General features: G+C 42.0%; 1 protein-coding gene across 10 annotated transcripts in view; it reads right to left on the minus strand.

The window, feature by feature from the left end:
• The window catches only part of RUNX2 (RUNX family transcription factor 2), a gene marked incomplete at its 5' end in the record, with an annotated part of 222,332 nt that overhangs the window by 28,944 nt on the left and 167,809 nt on the right, over positions 1-25,579 (minus strand). For 4 of the 10 annotated variants that reach the window (XM_083730377.1, XM_083730374.1, XM_083730370.1 and 1 more), the window contains one exon: positions 24,986-25,129. The exons of 4 other annotated variants lie outside the window; for them this stretch is intronic. In XM_083730377.1, the coding sequence (XP_083586503.1) occupies positions 24,986-25,129 (144 nt within the window). Of the gene's footprint in view, positions 1-20,189; positions 25,130-25,579 lie in introns of those variants that run through there. 2 more of the 10 variants (XM_083730371.1, XM_083730378.1) reach the window with 2 other exon arrangements.

Genomic DNA, 25,579 nt, shown 5'->3' on the forward strand with positions numbered 1-25,579 from the left:
TTTAACATGTGTTAAACATTGACTATGTGGGCTCACCTACAAATTATAAATTGCTCAGGTATATTTTAAATGTATGAATTAGTGTGGGAAGCAATATTCAGTTTGGAAGGGGGAAAGGATTATAGCGAATGTGCTACACACATACTGGAGATGAATATTAATTTCCCTTAAAGAAACAAAACTGAAGCAGGCAACCATTCTGAAATCATGGGGCTTGTTCCAAGAACATTCTGAATAATCCTTGCCTCCCTTTTCACTTCTAGGAAATTTCCTTTAAATGGAAATGAAAAAAGGAAACAACCCCCTCCCTCCCTCCCTCCCTCCTTCCCCGCCTGCTGCTTTCAAGGCTGCGGTGAAGTGGAAAAGCAGCAGCAGAAGTGGTGGCTTCTCCCAACTGAAAGCAGGAAACCTTCTCAGAAAAAGGCAGGCTCCCCCCCCCCCCGTCAGACGGGCTTTTTAAATGATGGGCTTAATCAGCTTCCTTTCCCTCTTTGTTGCTTTTAATTTCTTTGCACTGCTTTTGGGTGACATCTCTACAGGGAAGAGATTACGGAGCTGAAAAGTGGGGGGGGGGAGAATAAGTAAATAATGAACAACAACAACTAAATCTTTTCCTTCTCAATGTAATAGTGAATGTATAGGAAGCTTTAAACTGCAGCAGTATTTTGACACTGTGCATAGAACTCCCCCCTCCTGCCCCATATTCCTTTGAGGTTCATCTTTCAGACCACAGCTCTGTTCTGCTGCCAACTCGTTGGAAGTGTTTAGTGACTGCAGAACTGTTGCCTGCTCTCTTCAGAACTTCACACTTCATTTTTCCAGGTTCCTGCAAGCAGCAGCAAATATTTCACCATCCTGGTTTGCTGGCTACTACCATTAATCAGACTTAGAAACTCCCTCCAAAAAAATCCAGTCCTGACAGGGCATTAAGCCTTTCTTTTCAGGCTGGATCCAGTAGTAAATGGGGGCTTGTATTCCCCTCCCCTGTAAAACTGCAAAAGGGTTTTTAAGGATTGGCAGCATTTGGATGATACAATGCAAAGTGTGAGAGGGTGGAAAAGATTTGAAGAAGTCTTAAGCATGAAAAATGTTAGTTCTTACTAATGTTTCACAATGCAATGGGAAGCTGCACTTAATTTCCACAAAGAATATGGTAGGGGCATCATGTGTTGGTCCCAAAGACTCACCCAGTTAGAAAGGTGATCCTTTATGCTAGACTAAAACAAATTGGTCCAATTAAGCACAAACAATCCTCTTATCCAAAACCCAATTAAAGGACTTTTATCCTTTAACTTTTAACTGATGGTGGAAGTCAGAGGTCAAACCTTGTCTGGTCCATCTGTATGTAGCAGATGATGATGATGATAATTTATTACTTATACCCCGCCCATCTGGCTGGGTTTCCCCAGCCACTCTGAGTGGCTTCCAACAGAAGATTAAAAATGCATTAAAACATCAGTCGTTAAAAAACTTCCCTAAACAGGGCTGTTTTCAGATGTCTTCTAAACATCAGATAGTTGTTTATTTCTTTGACATCTGATGAGAGGGCGTTCCACAGGGTGGGAGCCTACCAAGAAGGCCCTCTGCCTGATTCCCTGTAACCTCACTGTCCGCAGTGAGGGAACTGCCAGAAGGCCCTCAGAGCTGGACCTCAGTGTCCAGGCTGAACGATGGGGGTGGGGATGCTCCTTCAGGTATACTGGACCGAGGCCATTTAGGGCTTTAAAGGTCATCACCAGCACTTTGAATTGTGCTCAGAAACGTACTGGGAGCCAATGTAGGTCTTTAAGGACCGGTGTAATATGGTCTCAGCGGCCACTCCCAGTCATCAGTCTGGCTGCCGCATTCTGGATTAGTTGTAGTTTCTGGGTCACCTTCAAAGGTAGCCCCACGTAGAGCGCATTGCAGTAGTCCAAGCGGGAAATAACTAGAACATGCACCACTCTGGCAGGACAGTCTGCGGGCAGGTAGGGTCTCAGCCTGCGTACCAGATGGAGCTGGTAGACAGCTGCCCTGGACACAGATCTTACCTGTGCCTCCATAGACAGCTGTGAGTCCAAAAATGACCCCCCGGCTGTGCACCTGGTCCTTCAGGGGCACAGTTACCTCATTCAGGACCAGGGAGTCCCCCACACCCGCCTGCCCCGTCCCCCCAAAACAGTACTTCTGTCTTGTCAGGATTCAACCTCAATCTGTTAGCCGCCATCTATCCTCCAACCGCCTCCAGACACTCACACAGGATCTTCTCCGCCTTCAGTGGTTCTGATTTAAAAGAGAGGTAGAGCCGGGTATCATCCACATACGGATGAACACCCAGCCCAAACCCCCTGATGATCTCTCCCAGCGGCTTCATGTAGATGTTAAAAAGCTTGGGGGAGAGGACAGAAACCGGAGGCACCCCACAAGTGAGAGTCCCAAGGGTCTGAACACTCATCCCCCAACACCACTTTCTGAACACAACCCAAGAGAAAGGAGCGGAACCACTGTATGACAGTGCCCCCAGCTCCCAGCTACTCTAGACAATGGACTTTGTGAGTCTTTTATAAAGCTGTGGTATTACACACGGATAGATACCTGTCACCACATCTATTTTGGCTTTTGTAATACAGGGTGATCAATAAGTGAAATGCTAGAAAAGAGTTTTGCCATTTCTTCCAGCCACTTTAAAACAATTTTCATCATTCTTCCATACACAGAAGATGCAACAGCAAAAATCATTCAGATGAATTTCTAGTTATGGTTCTGGGTTGACATCGAGGTGGGGAGTTAATAGTATTTCTACCCAATATTTGAATAGAGATGTTTCTGAGAGTTTATATTAAAAAATCCGGTTTTGTTACTATAATTCCTTGGTGTTTCACTGGTTCTACTCTGGAGGTGGGGAGAAGTGTTTGCCTCAGGAATTGGCTTATGTCTTATTGTGAAAGCTAGCAAATTTCTCTAGTTACCGAGGCAGGACAGGAAGAGGTCATTCTCTGCTATTCAGCATTGCAGGGTAAATAATGCTTCATATTGTGAATTTTGGCTATCAGCACAAAGTGAATGCAAAAGAAGTGTCTAAAGTGTTACTAAATCACTCCACCCCTTGGTTGGTAAACAACATATAGGGCAGTTTGTATTTTGTCACACATTGCTACAAGAGGCTAGTTTAATGAATAGAAGTAACTATAAAAAGCACCTGCAGTTTCACTGAGCGTGTTCAGAATACTTTTCACCTCTGATAAAGGCTGTGTTTATTGAAAGCACAAGTCTTCCCCCAGAGAATCCTGGGAACTCCTAGAGATGTAATTCCCAGGATACTTTGAGGGCGATTGTGTGCTTTGAACACACACGGTGTGTGCAGCATGGCAGGGAAGGAGCATTGTGGCAGGGACTGGCACAGTCTTCCCTCAGAGCGGGAGAGGTATGAAAGCCAGTGATTTTTATGGTAGTGTGGTGGAGAGAAGCAGCTTGCTTGTTGCAGTCCAGGTGTGCACCATATTCCATTTTCCATCCCATCTTTTGTTTTTCATTAGAGAAGCCTCTTCAGTCAATCGTCAACTGTTCCTGTTCTCTCCATCCCTTCTCTCTTTTAAAAAACAATTATTCAAGTGAGGAGGCAACTGAGCCCTCATTGCAAACAACAGTTGAAAGAAAATGGTAATAAAGAAATTGGGAGGAAAGCATTGTCATAATTTTCAGTAGAATTGTAGTTATGCAGTAAACAACTACTCCCCCTTCACTGCCTCATTCTTGCTAAACATTTAATTAATTAATTTACTTGCAATATTTAGAGACTGCCTGTCACCTGAAGGTCCAAAGGAAACTAATAAAATTAAAACCAAAATTAAACACTAATATTAAAACAAGTTAACATAAATTCCATACAAATAAAACAGCAGCAGCAATAACAACCCAAATGTTCATGACTGTACGCGATAAACCCTTTTCTCTGCAGTGGAGGCCCCAGCGAGCAGCAGAGGAACTTTTCGTTGAGGCAGCCACCCAAAAGCTCACCTCAAAACAAGGGCACCCTTTTGTACTGTCAAGTCTTGGATTCTCCACTCTTCTGAAATAATTTCTCCTCTCCTCAAACAGGAGAGCAAATTTCAATGGGAGTTAAATGTTTCTGAATTCCTCTTGTTATTCTGTACCCATCCTGCTTGAGTGGGAAAGTGAATTGTGTGCACTGAGAAGTGTGTACAGAGAACTGCACCCGTTATGGACCTGCTTGAGTGAAAGGATAGCACTGAGGTGATGGGAAATGGCCAAGAGAGAAATCTGGTGGGCTCTTTTTTTGCTCCTTGGCATTTAAAGGCAACCCAGACAAGACACAAGAGGGGTACCAGAGGCAGCAGCCAGGGCAGGTACTGAAGCACTGGAACAAAGGCTGTGTGCATCAAAACCAGAAAACTTGACAGAATATGCATGCATTTAGAAAAATTCAGGGCTTTTCTTTAGAAAGAAATTTCTATGAACTGATTTGAAAGTAGTAACTTTTGGTATTTAAGTATACCTTTCTTAAGAAACCAGAGGCCTTTCTCTTGGGCATTGTCGGCCAGATGGTGCTAAAGAAGGATAGAACTTTCTTTATGTATGCAACAACAGCAGCAAGAATACTCATCGCAAAGTATTGGAAGACACAAGATTTGCCCACCCTGGAAGAATGGCAGATGCAATTGATAGACAATATGGAACTGGCAGAAATGACTGGCAGAATCCGAGACACGGGAGAAGAACAAATGGAAGAGGATTGGAAGAAATTTAAGGACTATCTGCAAAAACATTGCAAAATATTTGAATGTTAAAGTGATGCAGGATATAAAGATAGTGTGGCATTAGTGACATAGTCGAAAGGAATATGTAAAAATGTTTTATGAGTAATAAGTAAAGAAATATAGCAAAATTAATCAATGTTAAAATGACGGTGGATTAGAAGTAGTTAGTAGTGGTAATGGTTAATTTAAAGAAAATAAGCAATATTAAAATTAGTCAAAATAAAGGAAGGATTTGCTGAAAATAAATCAGAAATTGGAATACAGAAAGGGGAGGTGTGAGGAAGTCGGGAAAGTAAGTTACAAGAAATTAAGATTTGAACTTATATGTTTCTTTTTGTTTTTTATGTTTTACATTGTGTTTTGTTTGTTATTGTGATGTTTTGTTTTGTTATGATAAAAATTTGTTGAAACTCTAATAAAAATTCTTTTAAAAAAAAAAGAAAGTAGTAACTTTAGCACAACTCCTATTACACCATAAGTATAAATCCTGGAAGCTTCCTGGAGTGCATAAACAAATACCTGCATGCCTTGTCTATATTAGACACAGTACAATACGCCCCGCCATTCATGCATAATAACTTCTCCAATTCCTTCCAGAATTCATGCAGCAACATGGTTTCAAAGAACGACAATGGCGTGAAGAATGTACACTTCAGAGAAAACGGAGATGTTGTCCTGTGGGACACTGCCACCCACACAAGACTTTCACAGATTAATCATCGGATAAACCCAGGAGCAACTTCTACAAAGTCAGCTTAACTGTGTAAGTGCTGGGGGGGGGGGGCAAAGTGGCAGATAGCAAAGTTGATGGAAGAGATCGAGAAACTTCAACACAGGGTGCTTTGGAGGGGAAGCAAATAAAAGCAACCACTACTGTACACTTTCTATTGTGAAAGGAGGTTCTGCACAAAGGCAAGGAAAGGCACAGCCTGAAACCATCCTGATTGACGTTGGATGCATAGACAGTGAGGTACAATAAATCCTTCCAAGATGTAGCTCAGAATAACACCAATTTCCCATGCCCAGTCCCAAATACTTCCGGAATGATACACCACTGTTGCAACTGTGAAACAAGTTCAGGATGCTGATTAACTGGGACAGAACATCAACATGAGTACAAAGGCAGGTTTATTGTAAGAAATGTTCCTCGGCATTTCAAGCTGCAGCCAGCTCTTCACTGAAGCAAAATTTAAATCCAAAAGTGAGCTAACTTTGAAATACAGTGGTACCTTGGTTCTCAAACTTAATTCGTTCCAGAAGTCCGTTCCAAAAGCAAAGCGTTCCAAAACCAAGGTGCGCTTTCCCATACAAAGTAATGCAAAATGGATTAATCCATTCCAGACTTTTAAAAACAACCTCTAAAACAGCAATTTAACATGGATTTTACTATCTAATGAGACTATTGATCCATAAAATGAAAGCAATAAACAATGTACTGCAGTCACACAATCAATCAATCAGTAGCTGAACTGGGTTCCACACAGTCAAAAGTACAAAAGAAAAAAGCCACAAAAACAAAAATGCAAAATAAATAGCAAAAACAGACAGACCTCAGCATAACACTCAAAAAGGAAGTGTAGCACTCAAAACGGAGCATGTTCGGCTTCTGAAAAAAGTTCTCAAACCAGAACACTTACTTCCAGGTTTGCAGTGTTTGGGTTCCAAGTTATTTGAGTACCAAGGTGTTTGAGAACCAAGGTACCACTGTACAGTTAAATATACTTCAGAGTTCCTTTTAGGAAACTTCTGCTTTGCATTTGTGGAATACACTACACTACACTACACTACACTACACTACACTACACTACACTACACTACACTACACTACACGTGATTAGACAAGCCTTGTCCCCACAAGGTTTTAAGTTAAGGTTACCAGACGTTCCCAGGGACAGTCCACAGATTTACAAATCGGTCCGTATACAAAATCTATTGAAGTTGAAAAGTGTCCCCAGATTCATTGAAAAATATCTGGTAACCTTATTTTAAGTGGTCTTTGAAGACTCATCTCTTCTCTGCAGCCTTATGGGTTGATTTTAATGGAAACTGTGTGGTTATTTTTTCCAGCTTCATTATGTTTCATAATTTTGCTTGTGTGGTAGTTGCTTATGTGCTAGATATTTTAAATACTATTTTTAAAATAAACTTTAAATTGTATTTTGGCATTGTATACGGCCGTTGTCGGTTGTGTGCTATACTTGCCAGTTTGTGAGGATTCTTTTCTAATAGTGGAAGACAGGGGTGCATGGGGTGTTAGGGAAGGGGTACATCATGTTCCTTCTGGAGTAGTTTGTCCACCTTTGGTCCCCACCCTGCATTCAACTCTCACTTGTGGCTTCTAGAAGCTGTCAGCATGCCACAGCAGCCACACCCTGGAAAATGGCTTTGACTGGCTGTCTAAGCCAGGTTAGGGCAGCCAATGGGTCTCCAATCCTTAATGGGTTGAGGGCTTCTCCAGCATGTGAAGACAGGCTCTGGCAGATTGAGTGGACAAGACCAGTAAAGGGTCCAATGAAGGCAGTTTCTGCCTGTGCTGTAGAGGGAAGTGAGGCACAGATGCGGCTCATCCACCTAGGAAGGTCAACCATCTAAGGAATGGAAACACTGATCCTAAACTTCCACTGCCTTCGGAAGAAGAAAAGCTATGGAGTAAACCATACACAAATAGTGGAGTCCCTAAGACAGTTGAATGATGTCTTGTATGCCTCCTTCTAGCAACTCCTGCAGCCAAGCTGGTGCCAAATGTTTTGCTCTGCTTTCCTTTGGATCACATCAGCGAGGCCGAGAAGGGGGTCGTGTTGTTTGGGCAGCCCAGCACCTCCATACACACTGCCCAGGCTTGCACCCTGGGAAGGTCACTTTGGCTCTGATAATGCAATGGTTTGACTTCAACCCCAGAGGCACACTCCATTGTCTGTTGAGACAGATGGATGGCAACAACAAATGGGAGACAAATTTAGTGAATTAAATTCCATTTGTCTTCCTTTACCACTCACCCAGAAACTGGACACTAGACTTTGTAGGGATGCTGGAAAGCCAGAGGCCATGGAAGCATGAGTGACCAGATGTGATTAAGGACTCTGGGGCTTTTAATAGTTGTCTGCTTCACTAGAGGAGGGTGGAGCTTTTCTCACCTCCACATAAGCTGCACCTAGCAAAATTCCATCTTCTGCATGAAAGTCCACTTCTCCTCTACATAGTCCACATTCAGCATAAGAGAAAACTGTACCAATGGTCCTCTACTAGAATGATGCAAACGTTAGGTTAACAATAGTTTAAGCCCTAGGTTTTCAATCAGTGTGCTTTGGCACCCTAGGGTGACTTGAATGATGGTCAGAGGCGCCACAAACAGCACTGTTCCTTCCCTCCTTCCTTCCTTCCTTCCTTCCTTCCTCCCTCCCTCCCTCCCTCCCTCCATCCCTCCATCCCTCCCTTCCCTCCTCTGATTAAAAAAAAAACATGGGTTCCAACACAAAGCTGGAAACTCTCTACTCAAACAGACAAATGAGATGTGATTCTTTACTTTTTCATGTATGACTGTGCTATGTAATGCTGGCCAGTTTTGAAAGACTGCTACCTCTCTAGCTCATCACAGCTGCTGGTGGGGGGGGGGGACAAGAGGGGATTCTATGAGGAGGAGAGGAGAGGAGAGAAGCAGACAGTTCATGGAGCTTGTGTGGGTTCTACTCTTGAGTAGGACTTTGCTGGGCAAAGCTCATCTTCATCCTCATCATTATTGGGTTGTAGGTAGTGTTGAGTCTTGCTTGAAATAGGTGGTTAATAGATGGGCAATGAACTGTAGTAATAGTAATAATAATAATAATAATAATAATAATAATAATATCCAAGAGGAGACCTACTGAAATTGGGGGTCACTAGCCTCCAATGGGTCTTCCCTGAGTAAGATAACCCATTTATATTGGGTTGTAGCCAGTGTTAATCTTACTCAGTTTGGGGCCCATTTAAATTGATGGCTATGACTGACGATGTTATTGATTTCCAGTGAAGCCAGTCGGGGTTTAGAATGTAGCAAGATGGAGCTTCTCAGCAACCTTCAAAACCAATTAAGGAAGGGGGGGGGTGTTCTGGTGATGCACATGCAGCCCCAAATGGAACTTCCATGTAAGGGGTGTTCTTCTGTATCCCACAATGGAGCCACAGAAACAATGTAGTTGGTCAAGGGAGCCATGGACTCAAAAAGGTTGAGAGCCCTTTGCAAGTAAAAAAGTGTTTTAGTCTCAATATGGTTTCCCCAAGTACATGGCAATTAAGGTTGCCAACTAGGCAACATTTTATTGGTCTAACCTGTAATATTGTGATCTTTTAGATAGCTAATGCTGGCTAACGAAACTGGAAACTCCAGGTTCTGCCAAGCTCTGCCCATAATCTGTCTGGCTCCGACCCTTACCTGCCATAACCTGTATTGGCTCCACTATGGGCCTGTCAGGATCTGACTCTACCTATTATCTTGACCAGTAAGCTACCGGTAGTTTCTTTTTAAAACAAAAATTAGCAGCCTTGTGCAAAATCTAAACTGTGACCCCAAACTGGTTTCAAATATCCTTCACAAGACACGGCTTTCTCATTATTATAAGAGATGCTTCAAACTCCAGCACATTCTGTTAGTGAGGATGGTAGAAACCAGATGGGTGCAATTTCCACCTGACTTTGAAATTTTGCAGTAAGAACATGTTGATTCCAAAAGTTCACTTTCAACAGGGTGCAAGGACAATTCAACAGGTAGACACCAGTGAAAAATAAGAAGATCCTCGTGAGAGGGCAGACAAGCGTCAGAGAAAAGCAAGGCTGGCTTCCCTAGGCAGGCACTTCCACAGAGAAGGCCCTCTCCAGAGTCCCTCAGATGCTGGTCCTCTTCGCATGCCTCCTCCTGGCTCACTTGGCCACACAACATAGTAAAATCCTTCTTCTCCAGGAAAAAATGCTTGCTTTGTTGCTTGGGATTGCTTGGAGAACATACTATGGCAAAGCTCTCGCTCCTGTTCTATGCATACTTACCTGAGAGTAAATCACTTTGAATAAATACTCTTTTTCTGAGTACACATAAATAGGTCTGTGCTCATATTTAAAGAGGTATTTGAACTGAAAATTGCATTTTAATTAACACAGACTACCACTTATTCTCTGCAATTTACATGACAACACTCCATTGAAATCAGTGTATTCCTTTTGTAAATAATTCTGTATATTCATAAATTCTCTGTACACTATGGTTAGTAAAAGAGGAGTGAAATATCAAGTAAATTCTGTTCAGTTGTAGGGGTAAAGTCAGTTCCTAGCAAATGGAGAATCAATTTGTTGCATGAGAACAGCATAAGTGATGTTCAGGTTTGTTGTTGTTTTTTAAATAGAATAAATGCCGAGGGAGGTCTTTTGCAGAGCAGATGGCATGTCTGTGAGGAAGCTACATAATTCAAGAATTCTTTACATGGTATGAAAGTAAAGAGGTCATTTGCTGGATTCACTATCTTTATTGCATAAGCAGGTGAATGGGAGTAGTAACTATAGTTATGGTTGGATCTCTTTTATGAAGCTGGTGGCACTGTCAATTAGAGATCCACTTTCAGACTCCATTTTGTGATTTCAGTCAACACAAAAATACAACACAAAATACTCCTGGAAGACTATTTCCTCCCTTTTGCCTGTTCTATGTGAACATATTCCTTTTACAGTGCCATCCATTTACATCTGCCCATATTCCACACTGTTTCATAGAATTGTAGAATTGGGGGCAGGGACCCAGAGAATCATGTAGTTAACCCCCTGCAATGCAGGAATCTCAACTAAAGCACCCATTTCCTTATTCCTTTGCTCCTTGCAAAATTTTCCATGTCTTCTGACCCTTTTCAAAAGTGCATCTTGTGTGTTCTACAGTAGGCTCTGAAGAAAATACTGGTAATTTACCAAATTATAGCTAACTTAGCAAGCATTCATGAAAGACGGGGAGGCAATGTTCACTGATTCCCCCCCCCCCCCAGTTCTCTGCACCACTTCACAAGCTTCTCTAGATGGACCCCAACCCCCAGGGCAAATCCAGGGTGGGGGCAGAGAGGTGCAAGAGGCCACAGGGGGAAAGTAAACCATTGGAAATGCCAACCCCTCTTTCCACTGGTGGAAAACTCTTTCCATAAGGAAAACTCTGTTCACAATAGCATTGTGTGTGGTTCACAATAGCATTGTGTGACAGCGACAGTGAGCTATGCAAAATTAAATGTATTTTTCAAAGCTTTCTTTTAAAAAGCATTTTCACAGTGTGTTTTTATATGTGTGTAGATTCCACCACAGACACAGACAGACAGATGTGTGTAGGCGCCTCCCTCTGAGACAGAACTTTAAAATCCTTCCATAGACTTGAATAGGGGTGAGGTTGTTGCTGTTGTTTAGTCATTTAGTCATGTCCGACTCTTCGTGGCCCCCTGGACCAGAGCACGGCAGGCACTCCTGTCTTCCACTGCCTCCCGCAGCTTGGTCAAACTCATGTTTGTAGCTTCGAGAACACTGTCCAACCATCTCATCCTCTGTTGTCCCCTTCTCCTTGTGCCTTCCATCTTTCCCAGCATCAGGGTCTTTTCCAGGGAGTCTTCTCTTCTCATGCGATGGCCAAAGTCTTGGAGCCTCAGCTTCAGGATCGGTCCTTCCAGTGAGCACTCAGGGCTGATTTCCTGAAGAATGGATACATTGGATCTTCTTGCAGTCCATGGGACTCTCAAGAGTCTCCTCCAGCACCATAATTCAGAAGCATCAATTCTTCGGCAATCAGCCTTCTTTATGGTCCAGCTCTCATTTCCATACATTACTACTGGGATATATATACATCCAGTTCCTATTTAAGCAAATGCAAAGATGCAGCCTGGCAGAATTTCAGTTTCATTCACTGGTGTGCTTTTTTCATACATTGATTTAATGTCTCATTTGGTTGGTTCACTTGGTTGATGACTGAAACTACAATCTAACACAGATGTTTGTCTCTATCCAACACAGTTAAGCAGTGCGGTGAAACATACTTATTACTGTGTTGGATTGTGGGCATAATGTCTTGCGGGTGATGAACACTTCCTTGACATTCTCAAGAAGTGCTTTCAGCAATGGTGATACTTTTCAGATTGCAAAACGCTAGAGCTGGTGAATGGATCTTCAGCAAAATGAGACTAGGCGAGCAGCATTTTCTCTATTGTATAATTATTCAGTAAGTACCAAACTTACCAGTGATTAATCCACAAAGTAGCAGTTAAGAATGAAATCTGTGAGCCAGGAACCCAGAAACTTACAAAGTAGCCGCAGTGGAGCCACTCACTCTCAGGACACCCCTCTTAAATGAGGAGGGTAATTAGGTAAAGGATATTGAAATACTGAACAGAGAAGGAGGGATACCTGCAGCCCTGCTTGCATACATGACAATAATCGCATGGCAGAAGCCCCTGCTGAGCTCAGCCCCCTCTGGCAGCTCACAGTGGCCTTTCTTTCCAGTCCTGCATGCATTGGGGGCAAATGTTTGCATCTACCGAACCAGGGTTATAAGTTGTGCGGGGATCATGCTCCATCACCCAACTCATGGAGGGCTGACAGGGGGGAGGCTAGAGGTGTGCCTGGGGGAGCAGGGCTTGGTGGCACATTTCTGCACATCCCTGCTCTCCTTCACATGACTGCTGTTGCACCTACAAATAGAGTAGAGCCTAAACAAAACTTGTACGTGAAGCCTTCGGAACACATGAAATTCTATTAGTTCACATCCCCTTTCAGTTTAATCTGAAATACTTGATCTGTTTTTATTCCTCTTATTTCTACTTTAAAACAAGAAATCTCTGAATTCAATAAGCCTGTCTCTACAGCTTGGCTTTTAATAATTTGCGTAATTTATGATGCCTCACTTTGTACACTTTCCTTCCACTGAATCTCAGCTGTTCAGGTATCATCACTCAATAAGCATACTGTGACTGTAATGCTTCTCACATGGATTGAATTGGATTTTATTGATGGCAAATGCTGTTTAATGTGCTTTCATGTAAAGAAGAAAAGAAGAAAAAGAAGCTTTTTACTGTGTGCTGCCTGGGAAGCCTTTCCACTGCATTACACTGTTTAATGTTTACACTCGTATGAAGCAGGGCCAGCATTTACAGATACGTGGCAGGGGTAGGAGCCACAAAGGGGTCGTTACCATCTCTAATTTTGATGATAAATTCTAATAATCTTGTTGGAATCAAAAGTCCACCACCCTTTCCCAAGAGAGTAATTCCCTAGTGTAAGAAGATGCTCCCAGGTGGATGTTTCAATGGCATTGGATGAGGAGATGCTCAGACATCATTGCAGAGGTGGGGAGGTGAAAAACTAGACCAGGGGTCAGCAAACCTTGGGCCGGTGTCTCCAGCGCCCATCGCACGGCTCCTCCAACCGCAGCCGCACAGCGCCGGTAAGAGCGGCAGTGGCAGCGGGTGGCGGGGGTCGCCGCGGGCTGGATAAACGAGTCCCTCGGGCCTTATCCAGCCCGCGGACCTTAGTTTGAGGACCCCTGAACTAGACCAAATGCAACCAGTGACATTTTCATTTGCACAAAGTGGCGTTTTTTGTGGGGGGGGGGGAGGTGTGCTGTCACTACAGACACTCTAAACTTAGACACCCCTTCTTTTCTTACATGGACCTTTCCTGGCATTGTTGCAACTGCCTCCATTCAGCTGTAAGCCGAGTTTGGCTTCCTGCTGGTATGCTAACAAAGCATGCAAAATGATGGGTGTCTCAAGTTAGGACCTCTCATACGGTGTCATTTATGTGGTTTGTAAGCAAACCATGAAGCTGCACCACCTTTGCAGAAGTCTTTGCGTGTATCAGCATGGAAGCAACTGTAGAGGCAACTATGCTGGGAAATATACATGTGAAAGTGTCCTTGGGGAAAAGTAGCTGTTTGCCAGGAGCTTTCTCAGCTTAAAGCCTTTTCCCAGGTGTTTGTAGATAGGTAAGAGTTTATCGGCATTCATGTCTTTAAAAATGCTTAGAGAAGCAATTAATGCATTTCACGGCATGATAATTATGTTTTATCAAATCATTGTTGCATTTACACAAGGTTGAAATTTACAGACAGTTCAGCTAGCTTTGTCATTTTACAATAATCATTGCTGGGAGCCAGTGTGGTGTAGTGGTTAAGAGCACTAGTCTTGTAATCTGGTGAACCGTGTTCGCGTCTCCGCTCCTCCACCTGCAGCTGCTGGGTGACCTTGGGCCAGTCACACTTCTCTGAAGTCTCTCAGCCCCACTCACCTCACAGGAAGGGAAAGGAGAATGTTAGCCGCTTTGAGACTCCTCTGGGTAGTGATAAAGCGGGATATCAAATCCAAACATTTCTTCTTCTTCTGACCTGTTTTCACCTAAAAGGAGCTTGCATCTAGTATGCCATCTTATTTTTGAAAAACACTGGGTCTCATTGCCAGAACTCCATCCTATTTCCCTTATCTCCGAAAAGTAGCCGGAGGTCACATATTTCACTAAGAAAGACTGGTTTGTTATCAAAATCTGTAGTGTAGTCAGTTGCTATTAACAACCAAATGCAATTCTTAGATTACAGTCTTGGACAGCTGACTTGGAATTGTGAGGATATACTGAGTGAAACCAATTAACAACAATCAATATTTCAATGAGGACTTATGGCTGCATGATATGCATGTACTTACATAATGGATAGAGGGACATGGGTGGCGCTGTGGGTTAAACCACAGAGCCTAGGACTTGCCTATCAGAAGGTCGGCGGTTCGAATCCCCGTGACGGGGTGAGCTCCCGTTGCTCGGTCCCTGCTCCTGCCCACTTAGCAGTTCGAAAGCACGTCAAAGTGCAAGTAGATAAATAGGTACCGCTCTGGCGGGAAGGTAAACAGTGTTTCTGTTTGCTGCTCTGGTTCGCCAGAAATGGCTTAGTCCTGCTGGCCACATGACCCGGAAGCTTCCTTCAGCCAATAAAGAGAGATGAGCACCGCAACCCCAGAGTCGGACATGACTGGACCTAATGGTCAGGGGTCCTTATACCTTTACATAATGGATATATTTGCAAACACATTTGTTTACCTTTTTATGCATAAGGCTATGTCAAAACATCACATGTGTTTGCCCAAAATTGGATAGAGCCATTGGATAGGTGTCCTCCAGAGACCACATGTTCTGCATGCACAAAGGCCAGATTGTTCTTTTTTTTCCCGTGGGGAGCTCCGAAAAATTAATAAGTATAATTTGGATTATAATTTGGTCTTTTTATTTTAGTTTTAATTGAAGTATTATGATTGGATATATTAAATTATGATTGGATATAATAAATGCCAGATTGTCCTGAAGGCACCAGGAGGACACCACTTGCCAAAACTCAGCCAGACTGGGTTGGGTCCGTCTTGGGATAGGCAACTGCCTGCATTGGTTTCCATGACATATGAAAGGTGTAAAAAAATAAAATGATACCCTGATTTAGCTCACGGGAAAAGGCAGCTACCTCAAGGTAAAAAAATTCCCTTTAAAGTTCCAGTGGATGAGAACATTTTCAGTTCAGAGATGCCGTACTGTTTGCTACTTTTTCACAGTTTGAACTATTGAGACAGATTCTTGCACCCTGTCACTGTGTTTGAAGTTGGTATTTTATGTTATTTGATAAGTTGGTGATCTATCCCTGGCCAGGAGCCCACAATCAGCAAAGTGCAAGGCTTAACTGGGATATCCTGTAAAAAAATCTCTTTCATAGAGAAATATATTGCCTTAAAAACTGAATATGCCCTGTTAACTAATCTTGTAAAATGTCCTAATAATTGGAAACATATGTAGATGTTCAAATTTTGACTGAAAGGCACCTTAAGAAATGTCCTGGCAAAAAAATAAGTACACCTACTGTGTTTTGTGAACATTAATGGTAATTTATATTCAGGAGAATGTTTATATCTGTAACTACCTCCAAGATTCTAAAATGGTGTCTGTTGTGTATTCAGTGGTCTGTGTTTGTCTGAGCTTGAGTCTGGACTAAGGATTCTGAGCTCCTGTGCTCTGATATCCAATCACAGAACATTTCAGGATTTGGGCCTCTGTCATTGGCCCTTAAAGTATGAGTCATGATTTGCAGCTTGGAAGTTTAGACAGCCAATCACATGGGGGGGTGGGAGTGGCCCAGGCCTTCAGAAATGTATATAAGCAGTTGCTTTGCCCGTTGTCCAGTTCTGTTAGTTCAATAAAGGTTCTTGCTGTTATCATTGCGTCTTGCCTCATGAGAACCCACCAACACTTCAGTGTCTCTTAGATACTCCTTAGCTAAGACCCCTACTCTAAGGGAAAGAAGGGCCAAGCACTGGGAGATCCATAAGAAGATCTCCCACATGGGGACTGGGTTTTTCCCCTCATGGCATCTTTCTGACCCATGTCTCTCACTTCTTTCTCTCTCAAACACAAACCAAAGAAGCACTTTTCTTTTGCTTAACAAACTTTATATACCCCTTGATTGTAATAAACCTCCAAGCAGTTCCCTCCTATCAAGAGAGCCGCTTCCCCTGACGCCCGATGTGTGCGATGGAAGTCAGGAAGCCACGTCACATGTTGACATCAGCCCGGTTCACTACACAATGTGGGGACGTGTCGCATGCACACTGCATGGCATGTGCAAGTGAGGTAAAGCACAGTGACTGCAGAATTCTGAAGGGGCCTAGACCCCGCCTTGAAACTTTTTTTGCCGGGCTTGGTCCCTCAGCCTCCCTAGATGGCACTCTACCTCCTATTGAGGGAAACATACAAATAAAAACGGGCAATTTCTATGGGATTTTGACACTGGCTATAAGGCTACAAGCAGAGGGAACAGTCCCCTGAGAAGACATGTGCCCATCTCATGTACATGGACGTGAACCATGCAAGACCAGAGTGCCTGCAGTTCTTGTGCATGCCCCACAGAAATGTGCTAACAAAACAAGCTGGCTCATTTTTAAAAGCCATGTTCTTCAGAACTAGGCAAAATAAGCCAAATGTCACTTGTAGGAATGCTCAGGTGTCAGTCAGATGTGACACACAAGCAAGATCTATCCACTGAGTTGCCACAAAATGAATTGCTATTGCATGTAATGCCATAATAATCAACATCCTATCACCAGGAATGCCATTTAAGGAGAGGTTTGGGCATTTCCCCCTGTTTCATGCCACAAACGAGTATTTCTCTGGAACAGGAACACCTGTCTGTCCAACATCCTGACCAGACACTGCAAACTTGTTCCTGCAGAGTGTGTGCAGTGTAGTCTAAAGCAAAATGAACACCTCTAATCTGAGTAGATGAGCACCTCGCCAGCAGCATCTCCAGGGACTGAACTTCAGTTCTGCCAGTAGCTTCTGTGGCATAGCAACTGAAACACAACTTTTCCTGCTGCTCCTGCCGCTATCCTGCCTTGCCAGAGGTACTCTGGGAATAGCGTTAGCATTCTGCTATTATGTCCACAATAGCAGAATGACACCAGTGTCTCCATGAAAGTAGGAGGGCAGGTGCCTCAGCTCCACTCAGTGCCACTAGCAGAGCCTGTGGCTTCTAAACTGTATAATGAAGGAAGGGGGGAATGAAGAAGCCCACTACCTCTAATATTGGGAGCCCACTCCCCTAATGGTGTTCCCCTTCCTTCCTCTCCCCCTTCTTCTTTGAGGAATCATCTCCACATCCATTTGTCTACTGAAGGACCCATAAATCTCAGCTACAGAATTTCTGTGAAGATTAATCGCTAGGTATGTTCTCTCACACCTAAGAGCTGGAAACACGGACCGTCAGTTGCATATTGCCAGGAAAGACTGTTGTTGTTATCTGCCAATGGTATCTTCTAAGACCTGATTGGTTTCTGCTTCTCTATTGGTTCCCCAGGGGAGGAATCTACTGCCTCTTCCAGTTGTGAGGAAGTGGGAGGTAAGGTGGTCTTGTCAAGGGAAATACAACAAACCAGATGGAGAGGAATTGGGGGCGATCTGGCCATCTCAACAAAATGTTTTTAGAAAAATGTTGGCCATGTCAACAAAATATTTTTAGAAAAAATGGAGAGCAGCAGTCATTCAAGACTTGGAAGGCTTTAAAAACAATATCTTACAGGTCATTAATAAATTATTGGAAATAGTGTTCTAAAGAAACAGAAACCTCTACATTCAAATTTTTTATAGCCACTTATTTTCAAGGATGATATATTAAAATGTTTATTTTTAAGCTAACCTGATCTCACATTGTTACTGTCAGCCAGTAACTTGAACTCTGATGCAAATAGTGCGTTTACACCAGTCTGCAGTAGAGCCAAGAAGAAACAGCCCCCTCTGCTGAAATTCTACCCTCCATAATACCCCCCCCCCCCCAATTTTAGAAGTTTGATTTCACTCAAAACAGAAGGCAAACCAAAGAAGCGGAGAGAAAAAGTAAAAGTAGCTATTTTAAGAAGAGCTGGGTCAGATCCAAAGGGCTTTTCCGCATGCAGAAGGTGTCTTCTGCTCATGAAATGTTGTTTTACGCCAAACACTAACTTTGTGTGAAGACGAGTGAAAGGAAACCTAATGTTTTTCCACTTGTGCAAGCACTTCCATTGCCTCTCACACAAGTGGAAAAATGAATCCTGCTCAGTAATGTACCTGTTGTGTAAGGCTTTGTGAATTCTTCTGGACGCTCTTGTGCAAGCATTTGTGAAATGTGCCAGAGCTGTTAATGTTTTGCTCAGAGTTCTTTGGCTCTTGTGGGCTTTAATGTTTGTACAATCAGCATGTGACTTGTGAAGTGATGCTTAAAAAAAAAATCATACAGATTCACAAAACCTAGGTGCCAAGGGCAGAAAACATAAAGGAAAATCATGAGGCTAAGAACTGTGTGGACTATGTGGGGGCTGGATGGGGGCAGGGACACTCAGAAAGCTGAGGTCTCCGCTCAGCAACTAGTTCAAGCCGGGATAGGAGCAGCAATGCCGTGCGCTAGGTTTTGCATCTTGATGCTCTGATCTTGCTGCCAAACAGGGGTTTATAAAGCACAGGCCTCTGGAGATTTCTCATACTTTCTGGCTTATTCTCTTGGTGTTCATCTTAACTGAAGTCAGCTGTTCCCCTTTCTCACTTATCCAGGGTTTAGCAGTGAAGTGTTTAGCATCTGGTCTGGCTATTATTATAAAGAGAGAACATCCTGCTCTGTTGGGAAACACCATCATTGGCAGCAAAAGGACACAGACCCTTTGCAGCCGCCAGGATTCCCAAGACTGGCCTGCATTCAGGTCTCCCACTGGCTCCCCCTCAGCAGACCCAAGAGGCACACCACGCTCGCCTTAACTGGCCAGAATTTCGTTTCACTTGCATTATTATGCCCTTTATTCAGATCTCAGACAACAAAATGTGTAGTTAACATTCGTTTGCTACAGTGTGATGAAATCAAGCAAACCAAGGACAGTAGAAGTTTGTTTTCTGTTTTTATTCCTGACCACTGCGGAAATGAAAAAGTAAACAAAGCTCATGACTGCATCAGCGTCCGGCCTCTCTCTAAAAACAACCACCACGACCAAGGCCAGATTAAGCATGATGGCAAAGGCTGCAAGTCCCACTGAACTTTATGGCGCTTACAGCTGTGCAGGGTTGCCCCACAGAATCGATCACATGACATAGCATACCATTTGACTGCCCATCAATTTTATTGGGGGGCCAAAGGAACCTTGTTGGCTCCTTTGCATTTGGGTAGACATATGTAAGCTTGCACTACAAAACTGGAGGCCACTTTTCACCTTAAAGACCTGTTATCCTCATAGAATCTGGGTAAAAGTAGTCAAAACAACAACAACTTTGTTTATGCTTTTATTAAAATCTCATGATTTTGAAACCATTTCCACCTTTTAAAGGAAATGTCCTTAAAATAGTGTTTTTTGCTTTGCCTTGTACTTTCACAAGGACGAAATTAGCTTTCTCTTTGTATTATAACCTGGTTCCATGCACATTTACAGAGAAAAAGGTCCATCAGCTGAACTATATTCCTGGTTTAAGTGTTCATAAGATTGTAACCTAAGGAACTGAATGTTGCTTTAAGGGGAGGAAAGGTTGCTACCCTCAGTTGTAGGATTGTTACTTCCCCCTTATTCCTTTTAAACACAGAATGATTAAGAAGGATTGCCTCTCCAGTCTAATTCTAATTCCTTCCTTTTATATAAGCAAGCACCCAATATCTGCACAGCAGTTTGGGCCCTTGAAGCTTCATGAGAGTGCACCATGCATCAGGATTAGTAGGGGTTTCATGCAACTGTGGTTAACATTTTGGCAATCCTATTTTAAAATAGTAGCTTCTATCCTTCAAAAGCAGAAAGCACTCTCAGCCAAAGCGTGGTATGACATTTCAGAGCACACTGGCTCCAGTCAGCTCCAAGTCTATTTACAAATATAAACTAGATAATTATGGAGATGTGGCAGAAGACAAAGAAGAAGGGAAGAACATTAACAAAAAAGCCATTTTATTGAAAATGAGATTCAAACCTCAAAATTAATATTACAATCATGAGAGAATGCCAAACAAATTCAATTTACAGTTGCAACATACAATACAAATATTCCCTTTGAAGATAAAGTAAACCCTTCCACAATCGCTGTCTGCAGCACAAAGAAGAATGTGTTTGTACAATATGTGCATAAAAAGCAAATCTTGGGCAACAGCAATTGGAGAAAAAAATGAAAGAAATTAAAGCTTGTATTTACAGGAAATGCTACAAATATCATTTTGTTCCAGCAGAAATTCAAGACTGGTAAAACATATTTAAGTAAAAATAATGTGGAATGTTGCTTAGTGTACCTATGAAACAAAAATTACCCTAAAGATATGGTTTCTGGCTGTTCTGTTTAAAAGAATTGCAACAAAAATAAAGCAAGTAATTATGTAAACAGGCAAAATGTCAGGTAGAACATGCTGAAATGAAATGTATCTCAGACTTTTAAGATATTAGAAAACTTGGTTTTCTTTTATCTTTCCTCATTACTTTTATAGGTTTAAATTATTGCTTTTGTTCATGGCTTTTCTGTGATTCCTGATCAATTACTTCACCAGGACTCAAATGGCAGGCCCCAACAAAAAGATGGAGCAGTATTCCGGTAAACTAGACAGTGCAAAAGATTTCCCTCTGGAACAAAGCGTGGGGAGGCAGAGCGGGAGAAGAGGACCAGGAAATCCATGCTCAGGGCAACTGCCTCTGGGCAGGGCAGAAATAAATGGGGCACCTGGACCATTTTTAAGGGCTCTAAGGTGCTGGTGCCCAAGTAACTTTGGTTGCAATCCGACACACTTACACTGAAGTAACTCCAACTTCACTCAGTGGAGATTATGAGATCTAATCCCAACCCTTCGATCAGCCTCATCTAAGGAAGGAGTTTGGAATTAAATTCTTTATTTATCTTTGGTATACTCTTTGAAAAAGCTTTGCACAAGCAGTTTAATACAATGGACTCCACAAACTGGACCAGCATTTCCACTTCTCAAAGAAGTAACTCCCATCCTTGAGATACTAAACACAGCCCAAAGGATCCCATGTTATGAATCGTCACACATTCCCATCCTGAATCAGAAGAGAATGCAATTTGCAGGAGGGGTTTTTGGGGGTGGGTGGGTGAGATATTAAAATGTGTGATATACATGAATAATTGCCAGTTCAAAACAAATGCAGAGTTAGGAGCAAAGATCATTTTGAACTTATTTATTTGTTTTCTTATTTATATTGTGTCATCAAGGAATCAGGTACCATCCAAGACTGAATGCAAAGTTCCCTGCTGAGAGCTTAGGTCTAAAAAAAGAAAAGCATACTAAATTAAAATGTGAGAGACCACAGAGAAGGGCCTTGTGCTCATCAAAAGTGCTTATGAATATTTTCCGCTGCCACCCCTTCAATTATAATTAATTCAGACTTGTAAAATGAACCGGTTTTTTCTGTGCAGTCATAATCACAGGGCATGAAATGGGCATTTTGGGGGGCAAACATAACTGCACACCTGAGTGACTTGGAGTTTCAATCCCAAATGATCCAGTTTTAAAACGTGATGATACAGAAATATTACTGTAGGTACAGAACAAAGCAGGAAAATGATCTGTGCTGGATTAAATCCAGGAATATAAATCAGTATTTTAATTGTACAAGAACATCTTTCTTGCTTTCTTGCTTGCTTTTAAAATGTCTTTGGGTTGCTGCCTGCAGCCCCTGTAACAACACAAAAATATCCCTACAAAATTACTTAAGATGCATATAGTAAATCTTTAAAAAAGCCCCCTTTCAGCAATAAAAATAATGTACAAATACAGTACCTTTATTAAATATACAACAGCTTTTGCACTGGAAGTTCATTTTCTTTTCTTTTTCTGGTTTAATAAACGACAACCAGAAACCCACAAAACTTGAAATGTGTAACCAGACACTGGCTCTTTTAAGTGCTGCTGAAATGAACAAACTTATCTTACAGATACAAATAAATTGACAAGGGTATGCTTCAAGCTACCACAAATAATAAATAGGATCAATAATAGCTCCCGTCTTTGAAGGAAAAGTACACATCAGGAAAGTGTCTCTAACTGACAAAAAGGGTACTTGACATACAACCTTTAGAAGGTAAGTATTATTTTTTTCTAAAGAGCAAATGATTCATACCAAATTTTCAGAAATAATCCAGGGGAATGTGGAGTCTCTCTAATGGGCTGCCTTAGCAATCAGCAGATGATGAGTCTGATACTGTCCAATTATATTACGACCTTGTATAAGTATTTCACCATTTCTTATTGTTGGGTTGGCCAAAACGTAGCCCATACTTATCATTAGTTTCAGCAGCACTGCAGTCCAAAGAAAATTATGTTTGCTGAATGCAGTTGAGGCTAAAAGCAGTGCAAATGAGAAGATGGAAAAGGCTAGAGAGACAATGCATTCTGGAAAGCTGGCACTTCCTTTTAAAGGAGTCAAGCCGCAAATGGCTCTGCTTCATCCACAGTCCCACATCCTGCTTCAATTAAGCATGTGCATAAATTGGTTTCTGGAATCGAGTCTACGGTGCCCAGTGAGCTTACTGTCCTCTGAAGTTTAAATAAGAATTCTCCAAACACTTCAGAATGTGTTGGATCTCAGGCACTTGTCAAGTAGCTAATCCTGCTTGTCATTCTGGCAAAAAAAGAGTTTGGAAGTGATGGATGGATGGATAGATGGATGATGAGTCCCGGGTGTAAATGGGAACATGGCCTTAAGAGGACTTTCATTATCCATATTCACATTTGAACAATCAAATATTGATGCAAGCTGGTCCTGCTGAATTTAGATCTGCTTTGCAGTGGTTCATTTGTGCTTATTCTTTTGTAATATGATGGTTAAAATATCAATTGATATACAGTATATGCATCATAACTAGTATTTGATACTAGATAAGACCCATAAGATTGGTCATTATTTTGCTGGTATTTCATTTGGGATTTTATCCAGAATGCGTTGCCTGGGATCTAAGCATGGAGTACAGGAGTAAGACATCTGGCAGCAGCCCTCACAAAACAACCCCCAGCCTTGGGGAGGGGCTGCAGCAGGGAGAGTGGAGACAAAGACCTTGCACATGAGAGCACCACACACGGCGCATAGGACTTTGGTCCCCACCCATTCAATTTTGAGAAATGCTTTTCACTCATTCTGCTTCTCTTTCCAGTTCATTTCTGACAGATTAAAAAGGCAAAAGGCAACCAAATAACCAATAACATTTAAAACAGTATTTCCTTCATAAATTAAAACAATGTCCTATATCAAAGTTTCTTTGAGATGGAAGCATTTTTTTTATATTAAAAAAAAATCACATTGCAGCTGGTTTATATTGGAACTGCCTTTCAGAGTTCAGGCATAGCCTTGAGATTTTGTACCGCTAAAAGTCTGTCAGTATTTTTAAAAAAACAAACATTTTTAGAGACCTAAGTCATCATATCATTACATTAAGAAAACTTTAAAGGGATCAAATAGCATTAAATAATTATAAATATTTCTTTAAAATTATATGACAATTCATTTTTTTGCAAATAACCTCAATTTTTACATATTTATAACTTAATAAAATAAAACAAGATAGCCAGACACACATACTACCTAAACTGTTTTGGTTTGAGTAAGATATATTGCCATTATCTTTTGCTTCTTGCATAAGAAATTAGATTTCATTTTATTTTAGGGGGTCTCCCCCAATATATATATATATATTGGTTAACTGATCTAAGGCCAAAACAAAATCAAATAAATGAATAGCACAAAGTAAACAAGGCTGCCTTGGTACCTTGTCGGCTGCTCTTTCAGTACAAAATAAGCCGTGCATCTTAAAAGTTCTTTCATCTGCTGCAAGGCTTTGATAATATGGTTGAAGAGCTACTGTAATCAGAAGATATTTTGGTATAAATAGGAGCACAAACACAAGCAGTGATAAGCACTGTGCATGCCTAGGGGCCCTGCATATTGTATGGTTGCAACTGTACCTGAATTGTTTTTGTTTGTTCCAAAAAAGAAAAAAGCACGGGCTTTGTCTTGAAAATTGGCAGGAGTCCATTTCTTCCCTCTTGGCAAAATAACTCACTAATTATTTTTTAAAAAAATGTTTTACAAGAGTCTAGACATGGGCATCTTTCTGCACTGGAGTCAATTATATATATATATATAACTCAGACAAATGTTTCCAAGAGGACAGTAAAATGTGCTTTGATCTACATTGATTGGAACTATGATGCTGGAAGGTCATTCTAACGTTGTATGCATGTACTAAGCTGTTATAACATCCCAGCTACACAGTTGTACATATCAAGAGAATCTATTCAAAGGAAATGGGGAAAAAAACAGGCACTTTATAATTAGCTGACTTTCTTTCTTTCTTTCTTTTTGGCTCACTGACTTTAGGCCGTGCAATAAACTTTCAGTATGGCCTCCAAACGGATTCATCCATTCTGCCACTAGAATTCAAGACTGTGGGGGAACTGCTGTGGCTTCCATCAGCCTCCACACCCTCATTCTGGTTAGGCAAGTTAGGGTTTAGGAGTGCGCTGCCGCCGTTGGAGGTGGTGGTACAGGGAGGCAGCATTCTGGAGGGGGAGCGATCTCCTCCTGGCACCATGGGGAACTGGTATGATCCTGACGATGTGCCGTAGTAGAGATAGGGAGTGCTGCTGGTCTGGAATGGTCCACTTTGATTTTGGGAGGAGCCTGGGTAAGGTGGTGGCAAGTAGGTGTGGTAATGAGTTGTGGATGACATACCCAATGACATGCCTGAGGTGACGGGCGGCGCATAAGTGAAGGTGCCTGGATAGTGCATTCGCGGGTTGGAGAAGCGGCTCTCAGTGAGGGATGAAAGGCTGGCAAACTGCCTGGGATCTGAAAATGGGCCCAGCTCGGAAGCACCTAAAAAATTATAACAAGACATGGGGGAAAGAAGGCTGTAAATATCCAATTTCTTTTTTTTTCCCTCTGAAAAGTGATGATATAACTTTTTTTAAAAGAAAGAAAGAAAGAAACCCATTTCTATTCTTGTTCCCCACAAGAATAGCAAATCATTCTATAGAAACACTACAAGGAACACTTAGTGCCTTTTATTTCCAATCTGTGGTCATGCATGAGAGTCCACTGTGACCAAATAGAGGTGCTCTCCATGGACAGATTTTTAATATTTCCTTCCAAATGAATCCACTACACCTCTGGTCAAAATCCACACAAACCTCAACAGGTATCCATGAGAAATCTTGCAAATACCGGGTTGGTACCTACCGCTGCCCGTGGCACTCCCAGCCTTCCCCTGCTATAGACCTGGACTGCCCCAAAGTATTTTTATAAACAGACTGTGGTGTACAAGTC

Source organism: Podarcis gaigeae (genome assembly GCF_964106915.1).
Source record: "Podarcis gaigeae genome assembly, chromosome: 3".
Lineage (NCBI taxonomy): Eukaryota > Metazoa > Chordata > Lepidosauria > Squamata > Lacertidae > Podarcis > Podarcis gaigeae.